The sequence below is a fragment of the Chiloscyllium plagiosum genome, unplaced genomic scaffold (assembly GCF_037043375.1).
Source record: "Chiloscyllium plagiosum isolate Xiang-an unplaced genomic scaffold, Cpla_swu_hap1 HiC_scaffold_37, whole genome shotgun sequence".
Classification (NCBI taxonomy): domain Eukaryota; kingdom Metazoa; phylum Chordata; class Chondrichthyes; order Orectolobiformes; family Hemiscylliidae; genus Chiloscyllium; species Chiloscyllium plagiosum.
In genome coordinates, this window is record NW_028270175.1 from 45,467,666 (window position 1) to 45,486,943 (window position 19,278).

Sequence of the window (19,278 nt, forward strand, 5' to 3'; positions counted from 1 at the left end):
GGTCATAGTTTTAAGTTGTTTGGCGGAAATTTTTGTGGGGATGTCAGAGGCGGGTTCTTTACGCAGAGAGTTGTGAGAGCATGTAATGCGTTGCCAACAGCAGTTGTGGACGCAAGGTCATTGGGGATATTTAAGAGACTGCTGGACGTGCATATGGTCACAGAAATTTGAGGGTTCGTGCATTAGTTACCTTATATGAGGATCAATGGTCGGCATAACATCGTGGGCTGAAGGGCCTGTTCTGTGCTGTACTGTTCTATGTTCTATGTTAATCCACCTAGCCTGTACATCCCTGGATATTATGGGCAGTTTAGCTTGGACAAACTTACCTGCAAATCTTTGGACTGTGGGAGGAAACAGCAGCACAGAGGAAATCCACGCAGACAAGGAGAAAGTGTGCAAACTCCACACAGACAGCCACAGAGGCTAGAATCAAACCCAGGGTCCCCAGCGTTGTGAGGCAGCAGTCTGGTGCCACCAAGCTGCCCCAATTATATTATGATGAATTCATAAATTGCATAACTATTTTACAGTGGGAGACAATGGAGTAGGTTCCTATCCATCCAAATTTTCATATGCATTGTAGAAGATAAAACAAAAACAATATTTTTACAACATATGTCCTACTGTAAAAATAGTTCTAATAAGAAACATATATAAAATCTGCTACATTTAACCTTATAATAAAAGAATGCAGAAGAATGTGATGATCGTGACTAGATATGTGAAGAAGCAAGGACACAGTCTCAGAATAAAGAGGCAGGCCATTTCAGACTGTGGAGTAAAGTTTCTTCACCCCGATGGTGGTGAATGTTTGGAATTCTCCACCAGAGGGCTGTGTAAGCTCAATTATAATAATGTTGAAGATTGATATTAATGGATTTCTAAATACAGGTGACATCAGCGTTGAGGTATAGGTTGGAATATAGCAGAGGCTAATGATCAGCCATGATCTAAAATGGGTGGCACAGTTAGCACTGCTGCCTCACAGCACCAGGAACCTGGATTGGACTATGTGGAGTTTGCACATTCTCCCTATGTGTGTGTGGGTTTCCGCAGGATGCTCTGGCTTCCTCAAACAGTCACAAAGACGTACAGGTTAGGTGGGTTCAGGTATATGCGGATGGGGTGAGATTGTCTTTGGAGGATAGTGTAGATTCAGTGGGCTGAATGGCCTCTTTCTGCATGTAGGGACTCTATAATTCCTGCAACAACAATGAAGACCCACGTGCAAGGATGCAACATGACAGGTAATGCACGTGCACTTTCTGGTCCAGGAAATACCATACATCACAAATGCCATTTTGCAGTGTTGTACGTTAGTTAGGGCATTTTTCACTCTGAAACTGTCTCCAAATTTTCATCCATTTCTTTCAGAAACTGTGGAGAAGCAAGTCTGCAGTGCATGTTTTGCATGATTCGGTGATTATTTTTAATCTGAGGATTCTAAATGATCGACCTTACTATAAAAACAGATTCAAAACATTTGAATTATTTGGGAAATGTAGAGTTACAAATAGTTTAGCATAATATTGAGAATTTATAATTAGACAGAGGATGCCCTCTTGTGAGGATGAACAGGATAATTTCATCAAAAGTTAAAAATCAGACTACGTAGAGGTGTACAGCATGGAAACAGGCCCTTCGTCCCAACCTATCCATGCCAACTAGGTTTTCCTAAACTGAACTAGACGGCTTTGCCTGTGTTTAGCCCATATTCCTCTAAATCTTGCCTATCCATGCACCTGTCCAAATGGCTTTTAAATGTTGTAATTTTACCTGCCTCGACTACTTCTTCTGGCAGCTCATTACATGTATACACTATCCTTTGTGTGAAAAAGTTGCCTGTTAAGTCCCTTTTCAATCTTTTCCCTCTCACCTTAAACCTAGATCCCCTACCCTGGGGAAACCACCATGTCTATTCATGTTATCCATGTCCCTCGCGATTTTATAAACCTCGATAAGGTTCACCTGTCTCCTCTGCTCCAAGAGGTGACAGCCTTTTCTTTTAACTGAAACATTCCAGTCTCAGTAACAGCCTTGTAAATCATTTTGCAACCTCACCAGTTTAATAACATTCTACCTGTAGGAGGGTGACTGGAATTTTACACAGTATTCCAAATGTGGCCTTACAAATGTCTTGTACAACTTTAATATGACATTCCAACTCCTGCATTCAGTGCTCTGACTGGTGAAGATCTGCATGCCTTCTCCATTCAGTGACACCACTTTCAAGGAACAATGTATCTGCACCCCTTGGTCTAAGTTCGAGAACATTCCTCAGAGCCCGACCATTAACAGTATAAGTCCTACCCTGATTTGTCTTATCAAAATGCAACACATTGCATTTATCTGAATTAAATTCCATCCACCATTCCTTGGCCCACTGGCCCAGTTGATCAACGCCCCATTGTATCCTTAGATAAACTTAGATAAATTGTCCAGTATACAATTAATTTTGGTGTCATTCACAAACTTACTAACCATGCCTCCTACATTCTCATCCAAATAATTTCTATAAATGACGAACAACAATGAATCTTGGCACACCGCTGTTCATAAGCCTCCAGTCTGAAAAACAAAACCCAGCCTCCATTCTCTGCGTTCTCTGATGAAGTGACCAGGAAGGTTGATGAGGGTAGGACGGTGGATGTAGTCAATATGGATTTCAGTAAGGCCTTTGATAAGGTTCCACATGTTGGGCTGGCCTGGAAGGTTAGATTGCATTGTATCCGGGGGAGCTGCCAAATCAGACACACAATTGACTTGATGGTAGGAAGTAGAGGGTAATAGTGGAAGGATGTTTATTGGACTGGAAATCTGTGACTTGTGATGTACTTCAAGGGTTAACACTGGGCCCATTGCTATTTGTTTTGATTAGAGTAGTGCTGGAAAAGCACAGCAGGTCAGGCAGCATCCGACAAGCAGGAAAATCAACGTTTCGGGCAAAAGTCCTTCATCAGGAATAAGCTGATGAATCATTCCTGATGAAGGGCTTTTGCCTGAAACGCCGATTTTCCTGCTCCTCGGAAGCTGCCTGACCTGCTGTGCTTTTCCAACATCACTCTAATCTGGACTCTGATCACAAGCATCTGCAGTCCCCACTTTGGCCATTGGTGTTTGTTATCTATTTCAATGATTTGGATAATAATGTACAAGGCATGATTAGTAAGGTTGTGGATGACATGAAAATAAGCAGTATCGTGCACAGTGGGGAAAGGGTTAGAAATGGCAGCAGGACTGCAAAACCCCAACAGAAATTGATCAGCGGGGGAAGTGGACCAAGAAATGGCAAATTAAGTTTAATATAGATAAGCATGCGGTCTTGCATTTGGAAAGTCAAATGAAGGTAGGAGTTTCATGATGAATGGTAGGGCCTTAAGGAGTGCAGTGGAACAAATGGGACTTGGGAGTTCAGGTGCATGGTTCTCTGAAAGTGGAGTCACAGGTAGACAGGGCGGTGATGGCCTTCATCAGACAGGGCATTAGTATAGAAGTTGGGAAGTCATGTTGCAGTTATACAGGACAATGGTGAAGTTGCACTTGGAGTATTGTGTTCAGTTTTGGTCATGTTGCTTTAGGAAGGGTGTCACTAAACTAGAAAGAGTGCAGAAGAAATTTACTAAGATGTTACCAGGACTCGAGGTTCTGAGTTATAGGAAGAGGTTGCGCAAGTTGTTGGAGGGAATCCTGAGGGACAGAATGTACATGTATTTGGAAAGGCAAGGACTGATTAGGGATAGTCAACATGGCTTTGTGCGTGGGAAATCATGTCTCACAAACTTGATTGAGTTTTTTGAAGAAGTAACAAAGAGGATTGATGAGGGCAGAGCGGTAGTTGTGATCTATATGGACTTCAGTAAGGCGTTCGACAGGGTTCCCCATGGGAGACTGATTAGCAAGGTTAGATCTCCTGGAATACAGGGAGAACTAGCCAGTTGGATATAGAACTGGCTCAAAGGTAGAAGACAGAGGGTGGTGGTGGAGGGTTGTTTTTTCAGATTGGAGGCCTGTGACCAGTGGAGTGCCACAAGGATCAGTGCTGGGTTCTCTACCTTTTGTCATTTACATAAATGATTTGGATGTGAGCATAAGAGGTACAGTTAGTAAGTTTGCAGATGACGCCAAAATTGGAGGTGTAGTGGAGAGCGAAGAGGGTTACCTCAGATTACAACAGGATTGGGACCAGATGGGCCAATGGGCTGAGAAGATGGAGTTTAATTCAGATAAATGAGAGGTGCTGCATTTTGGGAATCTTAGCAGGACTTATACACTTAATGGTAAGGTCCTAGGGAGTGTTGCTGAACAAAGAGACCTTGGAGTGCAAGTTCATAGCCCCTTGAAAGTGGAGTTGCAGGTAGATAGGATAGTGAAGAAGGTATTTGGTATGCTTTCCTTTATTGGTCAGAGTATTGAGTACAGGAGTTGGGAGGTCATGTTGCGGCTGTACAGGACATTGGTTTGGCCACTGCTGGAATATTGCGTGCAATTCTGGTCTCCTTCCTGTTGGAAAGATGTTGTGAAACTTGAAAGGGTTCAGAAAAGATTTACAAGAATGTTGTCAGGGTTGGAGGATTTGAGCTATCGGGAGGGGCTAAACAGGCTGGGGCTGTTTTCCCTGGAGCGTCGGAGGCTGAGGGGTGACCTTACAAAATTATGAGGGGCATGAATAGGGTAAATAGGCAAAGTCTTTTCCCTGGGGTCAGGGAGTCCAGAACTAGAGGGCATAGGTTTAAGGTAAGAGGGGAAAGATATAAAGGAGACCTAAGGGGCAACTTTTTCACACAGAGGGTGGTACGAGTATGGAATGAGCTGCCAGAGGAAGTGGTGGAGGCTGGTACAATTGCAACATTTAAGAGGCATTTGGATGGGTATATGAATAGGAAGGGTTTGGAGGGATATGGGCCAGGTGCTGGCAGGTGGGACTAGATTGGGTTGGGATATCTGGTTGGCATGGACGGGTTGGACCGAATGGTCTGTTTCCATGCTGTCCATCTCTATGACTCTAAGCTAGGACATTTTTAGAGGAAAGGAGACTGAGGAGGGCTCCTACAGAAGGGTATTAGATTATGAGAGACATGAATAGGATGAATGCACTCAGTCTTTTTCCCCGGTTTGGGGAATTGAGGACTAGAGGGCGTCAGTTTAAGATTAGAGGGGAAGATTAAAAGGGAATCGGAGGGGCAACATTTTTACACAGAGGTTGGTACACATATAGAATGAGCTGCCAGCAGAAGTGGTTGAGGCAGGTACATTAACAACATTTAAAAAGGCATTTGGACAAGTACATGGATAGGAAATATTTAAAAGGATATGGGCATAGTGCAGGGAAATAGGGTTAGCATGGATAGGCATTTTAGTCAGCATGGATCAGATTGGGCCAAAGGGTCTATCTTCGTGCTGTAGAACTCTGTGATTCTATGACCCTCTGACTCCGTCATTTACCATCAAGCCAATTTTGTATCCAATTGGTTAGTTGTCTCTGGGTACCATGTTATCTAACCTTACTAAACAGTTCACCATGTGGAACTTTGGCAAGGGCCTTGCCAAGGTTCACGTAGACAACACCTATCACTCTGCCCTCTTCTATCTTTGTGGTCAACCTGATCAAAAAAACTCAATCAAATTGATGGGAGCCAGTTCAAGGGAGACTTGTGATAAGGGAGATGAAATGGGGAAAATGGAGGAGGAGAAGAGAAATAACCAGGTTAAGAGTTTCAGGTTAGAGTAGAATATGCTGGAAACGAGAGGGTTAAAGAAAGTGAAAGCAAGCAAAGGGAGTAAAAAAGTGAAGGGTAAGGAGAGAAGATGGAGGTGGATAATGCAGAAAGAGAGAAAAGTGTTCATAGTAGATAGGATAGGAAGCATAGCAAGAGAGAGATTGATTGTGTAAAGAATAAGCAAAATGACAATGAAGCAAAATTAGTTTCAAAGGACAATGGGAATAAAAAGGCATACAAAAGAAGAGGAGGTAAAATATTGTTCAACTTAATAGTTGGGTCTAACATGGAATACACATGGGAAACAATGTTAAAACCGACAGGAAGTGGGTTGGATTGGGCAGGACGCAGTTAGAGGGCGCACGGTGAATGGGATAGGGTTGGGGGCCAGTGTGAGGCGGCAGGATTAGAGGGTGTAGGTCAAGGGAAAGAGGGTAGTGTTTTGAGGTGGATAGGTTAAGAAGGGTGTGAAGGGGAATAAAGGTTAGGAGGCAGAGTTTGAGCATCCAGGATTCAAGGGCACGAAGTAGGGGGACAGGGTTAGAGAAAGGGTCAGAGGAACCAGGGTTATGCAATAGTTTATATAGGTTCAAGGGCAAGGTGTGAGGGCAGTGTATAGGGCAGTGTATGGAGAGACAAGTTATGAGGGAAAGCGGCAAGGTAGAATAGACAGTGCATGCTATATACTGGTGAGGTATTGATTTAAATATAAGAATTTGAGCCCCACATTTTGAAAATATTGACTGGTTCTGTCATTTTTACTCCTTTGCCGCAGGCCTGATTGTTTCTGTAATCTTGCTCTGCTTTTCACTTATTTTAGCCCACAGCACCACCCACTGGCATGCCTGATACTGCAAGTAAATGACCTCTCTTTTCAGAGATCAGATTCTGCGTCAACTTGATAAGGTAGATGCTGAGAGGGAATGTATCCTCTCGCAGGGAATTGAGAAATAAGGAAGAGGATTCCAGTTTGAGATGGAAATGAGGGAAATTTTCATTTGAGGATTTTTTGTCTTTTGAATCCTGTTCCCCAAAGAGCAATATATTCAGGGTCGAGTGAGATAGATCATTAGTCAACAAGGACTAGTTGGGAAAGCAGAATTAAGACCACAAGCAGATTCAAAGCTGGTCATATTGAATGGTGAAGCAAGCTGAAAGGGCTAAGTGGCCTAAACCTGCTCCTATTGGTATTGAAATGAGTGTCGGTGTTATGATGAGATAATGAACAAACAAAAGGGAATATCCTTTTGTCCTTCATGCATAGTGTCAGAAAGAGTTAATACTGAGCAATGTATTAAGCACCATCTAATACAATGATCTCACACAGATTTAAGATTCACTTGTCCACAAGAATATTAGTACCACGGCACAGTCCTGTGGAGAAAAAGCTAATCTTCCCACAGAGTGCTCTCCATTGTGTTGTGGGGCACCACCAATGTGTTAACCAAAATAGATTCAGAACAAAATTGTGTAGCCATGAGGCACTGTGGACTTTCAGCAGCAGGATTGTGTCCAACCATAATCTGCATGCTCATAGAATGAAGATTACAGGAGGGCATGCCAGGGGCAGCACTAAGCACACTATACACAGAACTACATGTGTGTCAAACAGGTGATAAAAAGCAGCTTGTTACAGACAAATCACAGTAATCTTACAACCAACTTTTCATGTGAGAATTCAGAAGTACTGTACATCCAGTCACGAAAGTTAGTGGACAATGTAACGACAAATGAGAGGAGCAAACTCTAATTTATCATGCCGTTCTCCTCTGTCATCGCTTTGATATTCCTGACAGTAGATACTCCAAAACTTGCCATACCCCTAGCCAATTTGTTCCAGTGCAGCCACCCAAATGGTATCTAATTGATAGGGCAGAAAATTACCTAATTATGCCCTATACACAAAATGCAGGATGAAGGCAATCTGACCAATTACTGCCCTTTCAGTTTATTTTCATTCATCAATAAAACAATGTAAAGAGTCATCCACAGTGCCATCATGTGGTCAGTGGCCACAAGCTGTCAATTTTGCATTTCTTCAGTCATAAACGGTGGAAGCTTACCAGGCTCTGAATGGCAATATTGAGATTGATACATGTTTAGGTATTAGAGGCATCAAGATATGTGGAGATCAACTATGATCATATTGAATGGCAGAGCAGGCTCAAAGGGCCGAATGGACTGTTCTTGCTCCTAGTTTCTATGTCTCTGAGGGTGTTTGAATTGTTTGAGATGTTCATTTTGCCAATAAGATCGTTTTGCACAAGTGGTAGGGTGAGATTCTCACCAGGGAATAGCAGGTTCTCAGTTGACGTTCTTTGTTTTTTGTTAAACAGCTTGAAAATGTTGCCCCTTAGGTAACTTTCAAATCTCTCCCCTCTCACCTTAAACCTATGTCCTCAGGTTTTGGACTCCCCTACCCTGGGGAAAACCCTATACATGCTCCTCATGGTTTTATAAACTTCTATAAGGTCACACCTCAGCCTTCGGTACTTCAAGGAAAATAGTCCCAGCCTATTCAGCCTCTCCCTGTAGCCCAAACTCTCCAACCCTGGCACCATCCTTGTAAATCTTTTCTGAACCCTTTCAAGTTTAACATCATCATTCCTATAGCAGGGAGACGAGAATTGAATGCAGAATTGTAAAAGTGCCTAAGACAGATGCCTGTACAGCCGCAGCATGACCTCCCAACTCCTGTACTCAATGCACTGACCAATAACAGCAGGAGTACCAAATGCCTTCTTCACTGGATGTAAGTTTGTTTGCAGAGCTGGAAGGTTCATTTTTTTAGACAGTTTGTCACCACACTCGGTAACATCAGCAGTGAGCCTCCGGTGATGCACTGGTGGTATGGCCCACTTTTTATTTATGTGTTTAGGTTTCTTTGGGGTAGTGATGTCATTTCATGTGGTGATATCATTTCCTGTTCTTTTTCTCAGAGGGGTGGTAAATGGGATCCAAGTCAATGTGTATGTTGATAGAGTTCTGGTTGGAATGTCATGTTTCTAGGAATTCTCACACGTGTCTCTGTTTGGCTTGTCCTAAAATGGATGGACTGTCCCAGTCAAAGTGGTGTCTTTCCTCACCTGTATGTAAAGATACTAGTCAGAGTGGGTCATGTCTTTTTGTGGGTGGTTGATGTTCACGTACCCTAGTTTTCTGCCTGTTTGTCCAATGTAGTATTTGTTACAGTTCTTGTGAGGTATCTTGTAAATGGCATTAGTTTTGCTTGTTGTCTGCATAGAGTCTTTCAAGTTCATTAGCTGCTGTTTTAGTGCGTTGGTGGGTTTGTGGGCTACCATGATATCAAGAGGTCTGAGTAGTCTGGTAGTCATTTCCGAGATGTCCTTTGATGTAGGGAGAGTGGCTAGGGTTTTTGGACGTGTTTTGTCTGCTTCTGTGGTTTTGTTGCTGAGAAATTGGCGAACTGTGTTCTATGGGTACCTGTTCATTTTGCTTGTTGTATTCTTTAGACCCAGTTTTTTTAAAAAAGGTTACTTTCAGAGGGATGGCAGTGAAGGCAGTGCAATGTTCCTCTTGCAACATGTTTGAGGTGAGGGATGCCATGGACGTCCCTGCTGATTACACTTGCAGGAAGTGCACCCATCTCCAGCTCCTCCAAGACCGTGTTAGGGAACTGGAGCTGGAGTTGGATGAACTTAGGATCATTCGGGAGGCAGAGGGGGTCATAGATCGGAGCTTTAGGGAAGTAGTCACTCCAAAGATGGCAGATAGATGGATGACAGTGAGGGGGACTGGGAGGAAGCAGCCAGTGCAGGTACCCCCTGAGGCCGTTCCCCTCAAGAACAAGTATACCGTTTTGGATACTTGTGGGGGGGGGTCTTACCAGGGGTAAGTAACGGGGCTCAGGCCTCTGGCATGGAGCCTGTCCCCATTACTCAGAAGGGAAGGGTGGAGAAGAGCAGAGCAATAGTTATTGGGGACTCGATAGTTCGGGGCACAGATTGGCGGTTCTGTGGAGGCGAGAGAGACTCACGTTTGGTATGTTTCCTCCCAGGTGCAAGGGTACGTGAAGTCTCTGATCGTGTTTTCCGGGTCCTTAAGGGGGAGGGGGAGCAGCCCGAAGTCATGGTCCACATTGGCACCAATGACATAGATAGGAGGAGCGCTGAGGATGTTAGGCAGGCTTTCAGGGAGCTAGGTTGGAAGCTCAGAGTTAGAACAAACAGAGTTGTTGTCTCTGGTTTGTTACCCGTGCCACGTGATAGAGAGTCTAGGAATAGGGAGAGAGAACAGTTAAATGCGTGGCTACAGGGATGGTGCAGGAGGGAGGGATTCCGGTATTTGGATAACTGGGTTTCTTTCTGGGGAAGGTGGGACCACTATAAACAGGATGGTTTGCACCTGAACCTGAGGGGCACCAGTATCCTTGGTGGGAGGTTTGCTAGTGCTCTTGGGGAGGGTTTAAACTAACTCTGCAGGGGCATGGGAACCCAGACTGTAGCTTTAGGGTGCAGGACCTGGAGTGTAGGGAGGTTAGGAACATGGCATCAATTTCAAAGGAGGGTGCCTGTAAACAGGAAAGTGGCTTGAAATGTGTATACTTCAATGCAAGAAGTATACAAAATAAGGTAGGTGAACTTGCAGCGTGGGTTGGTACCTGGGACTTCGATGTTGTGGCTATTACGGAGACATGGGTAGAACAGGGATAGGATTGGCTGTTGCAGGTCCCAGGGTTTAAATGTTTTAGTAGGGTCAGAGGTGGGGGTAAAAGAGGGGGAGGTGTGGCATTGCTTGTCAAAGATAGTATTACAGCTGTGGAAAGGATGATGGATGAAGACTCGCCATCTGAGGTAGTTTGGGCTGAGGTTAGGAATAGGAAAGGTGAGCTCACCCTGTTAGGAGTTTTTTCAGGCCCCCTAATAGTCCTAGAATCATAGAAGAAAGGATTGCGAGGATGATTCAAGAGAAGAGTGAAAGTAATAGGGTGGTTGTTATGGGGGACTTTAACTTTCCTGATATTGATTGGGAAAGCTATAGCTCAAGTTCGTTAGATGGGTCAGTGTTTGTCCAATGTGTGCAGGAGGGTTTCCTGATACAATATGTAGATAGGCCAACAAGAGGACAGGCCATACTAGATTTGGTTCTGGGTAACGAACCAGGCCAGGTGTTAGAATTAGAGGTAGGTGAGCACTTTGGGGACAGTGACCACAATTCGGTGACTTTTACTCTAGTGATGGAGAGGGATAAGTGTGCACTGCAGGGCAAGAGTTATAGCTGGGGGCAGGGAAATTGTGATGCGGTGAGGCATGACTTAGGATGTGTGGCTTGGAAAAGTAAGCTTCAAGGCAAGGGCGTAATTGATATGTGGAGCTTGTTCAAGGAGCAACGATTGAGTGTCCTTGATAAGTATGTACCCATCAGACAGGGAGGAAAGTGTCGTGTGAGGGAGCCGTGGTTTAATAAGGAATTGGAATCCCTTGTTAAATGGAAGAGGGCGGCCTATGTAAAGATGAGGCAGGAAGGTTCACTTGGGGCGATTGAGAGTTATAAGGTAGCCAGGAAGGACCTGAAGAGAGAGCTAAGAGCAGCAAGGAGGGGACATGAAAGGTCCTTAGTTGGTAGGATTAGGGAAAACCCTAAGGCTTTCTATAGGTATGTCAGGAATAAAAGAATGACTAGGGTCGGAACTCTATCTCTTGCCTGGATTACACTTCTTCCCACTCTATCTCTTGCAAAAATGCTATCCCGTATTCCCAATTCCTCCGCCGTATCTGCTCCTAGGAGGACCAGTTCCACCACAGAACACACCAGATGGCCTCCTTCTTTAGAGGCCGCAATTTCCCTTCCCACGTGGTTAAAGGTGCCCTCCAACGCATCTCGTCCACATCCCGCACCTCCGCCCTCAGACCCCACCCCTCCAACCGTAACAAGGACAGAACGCCCCTGGTGCTCACCTTCCACCCTACCAACCTCCACATAAACCAAATCATCCGCCGACATTTCCGCCACCTCCAAAAAGACCCCACCACCAGGTATATATTTCCCTCCCCACCCCTTTCCGCCTTCTGCAAAGACCGTTCCCTCCGTGACTACCTGGTCAGGTCCACGCCCCCCTACGACCCACCCTCACATCCTGGCACTTTCCCCTGCCACCGCAGGATCTGTAAAACCTGTGCCCACACCTCTATCCAAGGTCCTAAAGGAGCCTTCCATATCCATCAAAATTTTACCTGCACATCCACTAATATCATTTATTGTATCCGTTGCTCCCGATGCGGTCTCCTCTACATTGGGGAGACTGGGCGCCTCCTAGCAGAGCGCTTTAGGGAACATCTCCGAGACGCACCAATCAACCAAACCGCCCCATGGCCCAACATTTCAACCCCCCCTCCCACTCTGCCGAGGACATGGAGGTCCTGGGTCTCCTTCACCGCCACTCCCTCACCACCAGACGCCTGGAGGAAGAACGCCTCATCTTCCGCCTCGGAACACTTCAACCCCAGGGCATCAATGTGGACTTCAACAGCTTCCTCATTTCCCCTTCCCCCACCTCATCCTAGTTTCAAACTTCCAGTCCCCTTGACGATGTTACCTAGTATGGTGACGAAACGTCTGAAAACAAACCTTCCAGCTCAGCAAGCAAAGTTACATGCAGAACCTCAACCTGAGCTACAAATTTTCTCAAAACACGCCTTCTTCACTATCATGTCTATCTGTGACTCCACTTACAAGGAACCAGGAACCATTAAGTGTATGATGTTTCTTAAATGTATTGAGAATTCCCATTGCTACCATCCTGTTAGGCGGTGAGTCCTCTAAACATGTAGCGTAGAATAGCACAGCATAGGAACAGGCACAATTCTGCACCAACCATGAAGCTACTATAATATAATTCAATCTGTTCACTGCAAGGTCCATCTATTCCCTGCCTGTTCATGTGGCTGTCTAAATGCCTCTTAATTATTACTATGATATCTGCTTCTGCCCCACCTCCTCTGACATCCGAGGAGCAGGAGAGTCAATGTTTTGGGCAAAATCCCTTCATCAGGAATGAGGATAGCATTTTTACAGGTGGCAGGGTGGGAGGAGGTGTAATCCAGCTAGCTGTGAAAGTCAGTGGGTTTATAGAAGATGTCAGTGTTGAGTCGGTCACCATTGATGGAGATGGTTTGTTTAGCACCTTCATTCCTGAAGAAGATCTTTTGCCGAAAACATTGACTCTGCTGCTCCTTGGATGCTGCCTGACCTGTGCTTTTCCAGCATCACCCTCTCGGCTCCACGTTACTAACCTGGTATCAGGAGCACAGATGGCTGCAGGCACAGTTTCAAAAGGAAGGGTCTGATCCAGTTGTTGTCCCCATCAAAGTAGACAACACAGGTAGACCTATAAATTATAATTAAAAATAGAACATTGGATGCTGAAATCTGGAACAAAAAACAAATTACTGGAGAAACTCAGCAGGTCTGGTGGCATCTATGGAGAGAAAGCAGAGTTCTGAAGAAATATTAACTCTCTTAAACTCTCTGCAGAGGCTGTCAGACCTGTTGAGTTTCTCCAGTCTTATGAATTTGAATAATCATAATAATAATAGAAGGAATAATAATTTAAAAGCAGAATCTAAAAGGTAATATCTGAACCAAGATTCAGCAATTGACATGGGACCAACCAGATTAGACAAAGAAATACATGGCTCAATATTGATGTGAAAAGAGGGACACTTTCGTAGAACTGGGGAAGGGTCACTGGACCGTAAACGTTAATTCTGATTTCTCTCCAAAGATGCTGCCAGATCTTTTCCAGCAACTGCTTTTTTTGTTTCTGATTTCCAGCATCCACAGTTCTTTTGGTTTTGTTTAGCACTTTCATAGGGGATTGACTCCAGTACTCAAAAGACTAAGCAGTTCAACTAGATGGGCTCCATTTCAATCAGGCTGAAACCGGTGATCTAGGGAATTGTCTAAATAGGGCTGTTGCCAGGGTTTTAAAATCAAAAGGACTGGGTTAGGTTCAGTTGAAGGCAGACTTAGAAATATCAAGAGAAACTTTAAACTCTATAGAGTAGTTTTAGTAATCAGAGGGCCAGTGTGGACTTAATGGACTGAGTGGCTTGCTTCCCCTCTGTGGTGCTAACAGTGGGTAGCACTGCTGCCTCAGAATGCCAGGTGGGAGGAAACCAGAGCACCCGGAGGAAACCCACGCAGACACGGGGAGAACGTGCAAACTCCACACAGTCAGCCGCCTGAGTCGGGAATTGAACCCGGGTCTCTGGCACTGTGAGGCAGCAGTGCTAACCACTGTGCCACCGTGCCGCCCACAAATGAGATGCAACTTGGAGAGTTGGTGTGAACTTGTTGGGCCAAATGATCCGTTTCCACATTGGAGGGATTCTAGGCTCCTATAAAAATTAAAGCATTTTTACCTGAATGATTGAAGCATTTGCAATAAAATGGATGAATGAATGGCACAGTTGAGATAAATAGTTTACATCTAAATATCATTAAGGAAATAGGGCTACATGGCAACATAGTTTGTAGAATAAGTATTCCAGGGTACAGTACATAACATTTTAAAAAGACAGAATGAAAAAAGAATATTATCTACCATGAAACTATTACCAATGATCGAAAACCCCATCTATTTCACTAATGTCCTTCAGGGAAGGAAATCTGAAATCTGCCATCCTTATCTGGTCTGGCCTACATGTGACTCCAAACCTACAGCAATCTTGCTGACTGTGCACTGCCTCTGGGCAATTTGGGGTGTGCAATAAATTCTGTCCTGTCCAGTGACGTCCATGTCTCATGGATGACTTTTAAAAATCAGATTGATAAGTTAACAGGCCTACTCCTGCTCCTACATTAAATTTTCTATCAAAATTGCTTCATTGGAAACACCTCGTTCCTTTCTGAAATTGAATATCAGAACATTTTATAAGCATTTGAGTAGAATGTTATGTTTAAACAATCTCTTTCAACCATGATTGATAGCTACAATGGTCTTGGTGATATGTGTACACTGCAAACAAAAATGAGACATATATTCAAAACAAATGTTCAAGGGTACGCATCCACTTCAAAGCCTATTAAGAGCCCAAGGACAATGCTTTCCTTTGAAAATATTGCCCACTCTTGTCTTTGTTTAATTACTATGAAGAATAACTTTTTGAAGTTTCTTTCAGGGTCCACATAAAAATAATCACTTGCTAGGTGCTATTCCCATTAGTAATGTGATATACTAGTGAGATACAGAATGCATCTTCCCTCTCTTGCAGCCTCATGGTAAGATGAAACCACATTACTAACCCTTTGCAATTTCAAACACGTCACCTGCACATCAGAGCTCTTCAATCTTTTTATGTTTAGGGAATATGATTTCACATTATATTCTATTTATCAGATATTTGATCATTTAATTTTATTTTAGTGTAGGTACCCCCGTGGCGCTGTTGGGGAGGGAGTTATGGGGGTTTGTTTCTTGACTGTCACTGGGTCAAGCCAAAACTTTCCTCCTTAATGGCATTGAGGGTCTACCATGGACTGCAACCATTCATGAACAGCTCACCACCACCTTCTCAAGGGTAACTAAGGACAGACAGTGAATGCTGACCAGCCAGCAATGACCCTGTACCATTGATGAATAAAAGGAAGATTTTTAAAAATAATGTTAATATTCTCCTTACCTCCGCAATCTCCAAATATTATTTCATAGTAAAATGAGACCAAGAATTTTATAATTAACTCTTGGATAAATAAGACTTTCAATATATTATTAATTTGGACATTAAACATCATTTGCTTTTCATAAAGTAATTAAATGCGGAACAGGAATGCTAGTCTGGGTACTGTAAGTGACTGAATATGGACTGCTCAGATCAATACATGAAGCAACAATAGACCAGAAACTAGCATGGGCATATGCGAGGAGGTGACCATCACTATTACTGTTTAGCATTGCATTGTCTACTTTTGACTATAGCTGGTTTGATCACTCGATTAAAAAAACCAAAACAACAGGATGGCATGAAATGTGTAAATTAGCCATCTCTTAAGACCTACCATAGTAATTATTAGCCTTGTATTTAATTGAGAAAAGAGTGAACAATGTCAAGAATTTTTCACTCAGAGTACAACTTTCCTTTGAAGAGAGAAAAGTCGTGGTCACCCTGTGGAGTCACAGGAAGTGGAAGAGATCCTTAATGAGTATTTGTATTGGTATTCACTAAGGAGAAGGACATGAATGATGTTGAGATCAGGGATGAGTAAATGAATACTCTAGAGAATGTCAATATATTGAAGGAGGAAGTTTTGAGTATCCTAAATTGCATGAATGCAGTCAAGTTTCCAGAGCCAGATGGGATCTATCCCAGGTTACTGCGAGAGTCTAGGGAAGGAACAGCTGGTACATTAGCAGATACTTCACATTCTCTTTGAGCACAGGCGAGGCACCAGAGGACTGAAGATCAGCTAGTGTTGTACCTTGTTTAAGAAAGGAAGCAGGGATAATCCAGGAAATTATAGGCTGGCCAGCCTGATGTCTCTAATTGGCAAGCTCTTGGAGAAGAGGGACAAGATATAGCACATTTGGAAGAAAATAGACTAGTTAGTGACATGCATCATAATTCTGTATGGGGAAGGTCGTGTCTCACCAACCTGATTGAATTTTTTGAAGAGATGACAAAGGTAATTGATGATGGAAGGGTTGTAGATGTTGTTTACTTGGACTTTAGGGGTCAGTGTGGGAGTTCCTATTGTTTGTGTTTATATTGTGTAAATTTATGACTTAAATTTAGTAGGGTTGATCACTGGTGGTGCAAAACTTGTTGGGATGTAAAACAGCCAGGGGGATAGTCTTGGACAACAAGAGGCAATTGATGGGTCAGTCAGATGAGCTGATCAGTGGCAAATGGAATTCAATCCGAATATACGTAAGGTGATTCACTTGGTCAGGACAAACAGGCAAGGAATACATGATGAATGGTAAGACCCTGGGAAGCACTAAGAATCAGAGGGACTTTGGTGTGTATGTACACACATCCCTTAAGGTATCATTTGTTAAGAAGTCTTTATTAGTCAAGGCTAGAGTTTAGAGTAGGGGGAGTCATGCTGGAACAATATAAAATGTTGGTTACGCCACAGTCTATTGTGTAGTTCTGGAATCCATATTAAAGAAAGGATGTGATAGAATTGGAGAGAGTGCAGAGGAGATTTACCAGGATATTGTCTGGACAAGAGAGTTCCAGTTAAAGGTTATACAGACTGGGGTTGTGTTCCTTAGAGAAGAGGAGATTAAAAGGAGACATGATTGAGATATATAAAAATCATGAAAGGCAAAGGTAAGGTCGATAAGAAGAAACTTTTCCCCTTGTTGGAGGGATGACTGGGGGCAAAGATTTAAGGTAAAGAGCAGGGATTTAGAAAGGATGTGATGAAAAACCTTTTTTATGCAGAGGGTGTTGGGAATCTGGAACCCATTCTCTCTAAGGGTGGTAGAAATAGAAACCCTCATAACATTTAAGTAATATTCAGATGTGCACATATGATGTCAAGGCAAAGAAGGCTATGGACTAAGTACAGTACTGGAAAATGATAATAGAATAAGTAGATAGTTAATTTTTGACCAGCACAGGTGCATTGGATCATAGGAGCTTTTTTCTATAAATTTCTAAGACCCTCTGTTGAGCTTGAATCCTGGGGTTTATGTCTCACCTGCTTCAGCGGTCTGTCACAATGTCTCTGAATAGGTCGTTTAAAACTATAATTTTTCAGAACCTTTAAAGGGAACTGCATTTCTTACACTGACCAAGACAAGTTCATCGGTTAACTGAAATTCAACAATGAGGGTAAAACAGTAAAGTGAGAAGTAGATATCCTATTTTAAATACAAACTGGAATATAAGAAGGCCATTTGCATTTATGCTAATTGATAGTTAACTGCTAAACATTTTACATATTAAATCAGGTAAATTGAGTCTGATTGGTCAAGACATGGACTCAGAAATGAAGCAGCAATTAGCTGAATGGATACATTCTCCATGGCAATACCTCCACCAATCAAAGTGCATTTGATAACCAATCATCATGGAGGATGGTAGACTTAAAGGCGAGGTAGACAGTGCTTGAAGAGAGAGCTATCAAAATCAACTAGCTTAGGGCTAAAAGGTTGAGTCTTGTGGACTAAATTAATTTGAAGAGGATACAAAGTGCAGGCAGAAAGTGAGGACTTGAGATCAGAGTCAAGAGTGTGTTGCTGGAAAAGCACAGCAAGTCAGGCAGCATCCGAGGAGCAGAAGAATCAACGTTTCAGGCATGAGCCATTCCTGATGAAGGGCTTATGCCTGAAATGTCAATTTCTTCTGCTCCTCTGATGCTGCCTGACATGCTGTGCTTTTCCAGCAACACACTCTCAACCCAGGATACAAAGTGCAGATTGAGATAAATTAGAGAAACGTATATATCCAAGCTTGGAGGGGGTGGAGGAATGGTTGTGTTGGAGTAATGGAGCAATTTAGAGGAAGTTTGTCCAGGTGGACTAAGGAAATGAAGGGATTGTCTCAGTTACGATGATATAGAAATCAATGAACTTCTCACACTTGTTAGTGGTGAGAGCGGAGAACTCAGTAAAGGAGGTATGTGGCCTGCAGTAGAAAGAAGATGCTGAAGCTCATTTTTACAATATTAGATAATCTGGAATAGTGGGGAGGTTTGTTAGTGGAGACCAGGATCCGATCATGTTGTATATTGTCCAGCCAGATCTGATTGTGAATGGGGATAAAAAGCTGTTGTGATTTGTAATAGCTAGCTTGAAAAGACACTGCTTGCATGTGAACAATTTAGATAGCCATATTTGCATTTAATTCAAATGATTTATCAAACATGAATTGCAGTGAAGCTACATTAGGAATTTGAGTCAGAGCATACTTTTCAGTGACATTTGGAAAATCAAATCAACTACACAGGCAAAACATTTAAAACGGATATGCATTCCTCAGATAAACAAAATTATTGCATTAAAATGCAACTTTTTGATTTTCATTCAGATTATAAATTGATTGTTTAGTTCTTAATTGTACACAAATTGATTTGCAGGTGTTCCTCATTCTAATGCATCTGACATCTTTATGTTGAATTTTGTTTCATTGTAACTATTCTAACCACAATTGTTTCAGTTCCTATCGTTAGCCTTTTATGGCCATCATAGAGATGCAATACAATAGAACTACAGTGTAAGATTCACCATTTATATCCACACTTCCCACTCGCTCACACTCTGAACTCTGGACTTGTGTTCCTCTTTGTATTTATAGGTTGTCCATCTGGATCATTTAAACCAAACCAAGGGGAGGAACCCTGTTTGAGCTGCCCAATCAATAGCAGGACCACATCTGAAGGTGCCACAAACTGTGTTTGTCGGAATAAATACTATCGGGCAGACACCGACCCATTAGATATGCCATGCACAAGTAAGTTCACCTTCAACACAGTTCTTGCGGTCTTGACAGGTTGCAGGTAAGGACAGACATGGTGCTCCAGGTATGGTCACTTGGGCAGGACAAACAAGGCAAAGTAATATATGATGCCCAGTAGAAGCCTGGAA

The 19,278-nt window shown here is 43.0% G+C and overlaps 1 protein-coding gene across 3 annotated transcripts in view; it reads left to right on the forward strand.

Annotated features, from left to right (window-relative positions):
- The window catches only part of LOC122540083 (ephrin type-B receptor 2), a 699,339-nt gene that overhangs the window by 477,827 nt on the left and 202,234 nt on the right, over window positions 1-19,278 (forward strand). For all 3 annotated transcript variants that reach the window (XM_087980658.1, XM_087980660.1, XM_087980659.1), the window contains exon 4: window positions 18,989-19,144. In XM_087980658.1, the coding sequence (XP_087836784.1) occupies window positions 18,989-19,144 (156 nt within the window). The remainder of the gene's footprint in view (window positions 1-18,988; window positions 19,145-19,278) is intronic.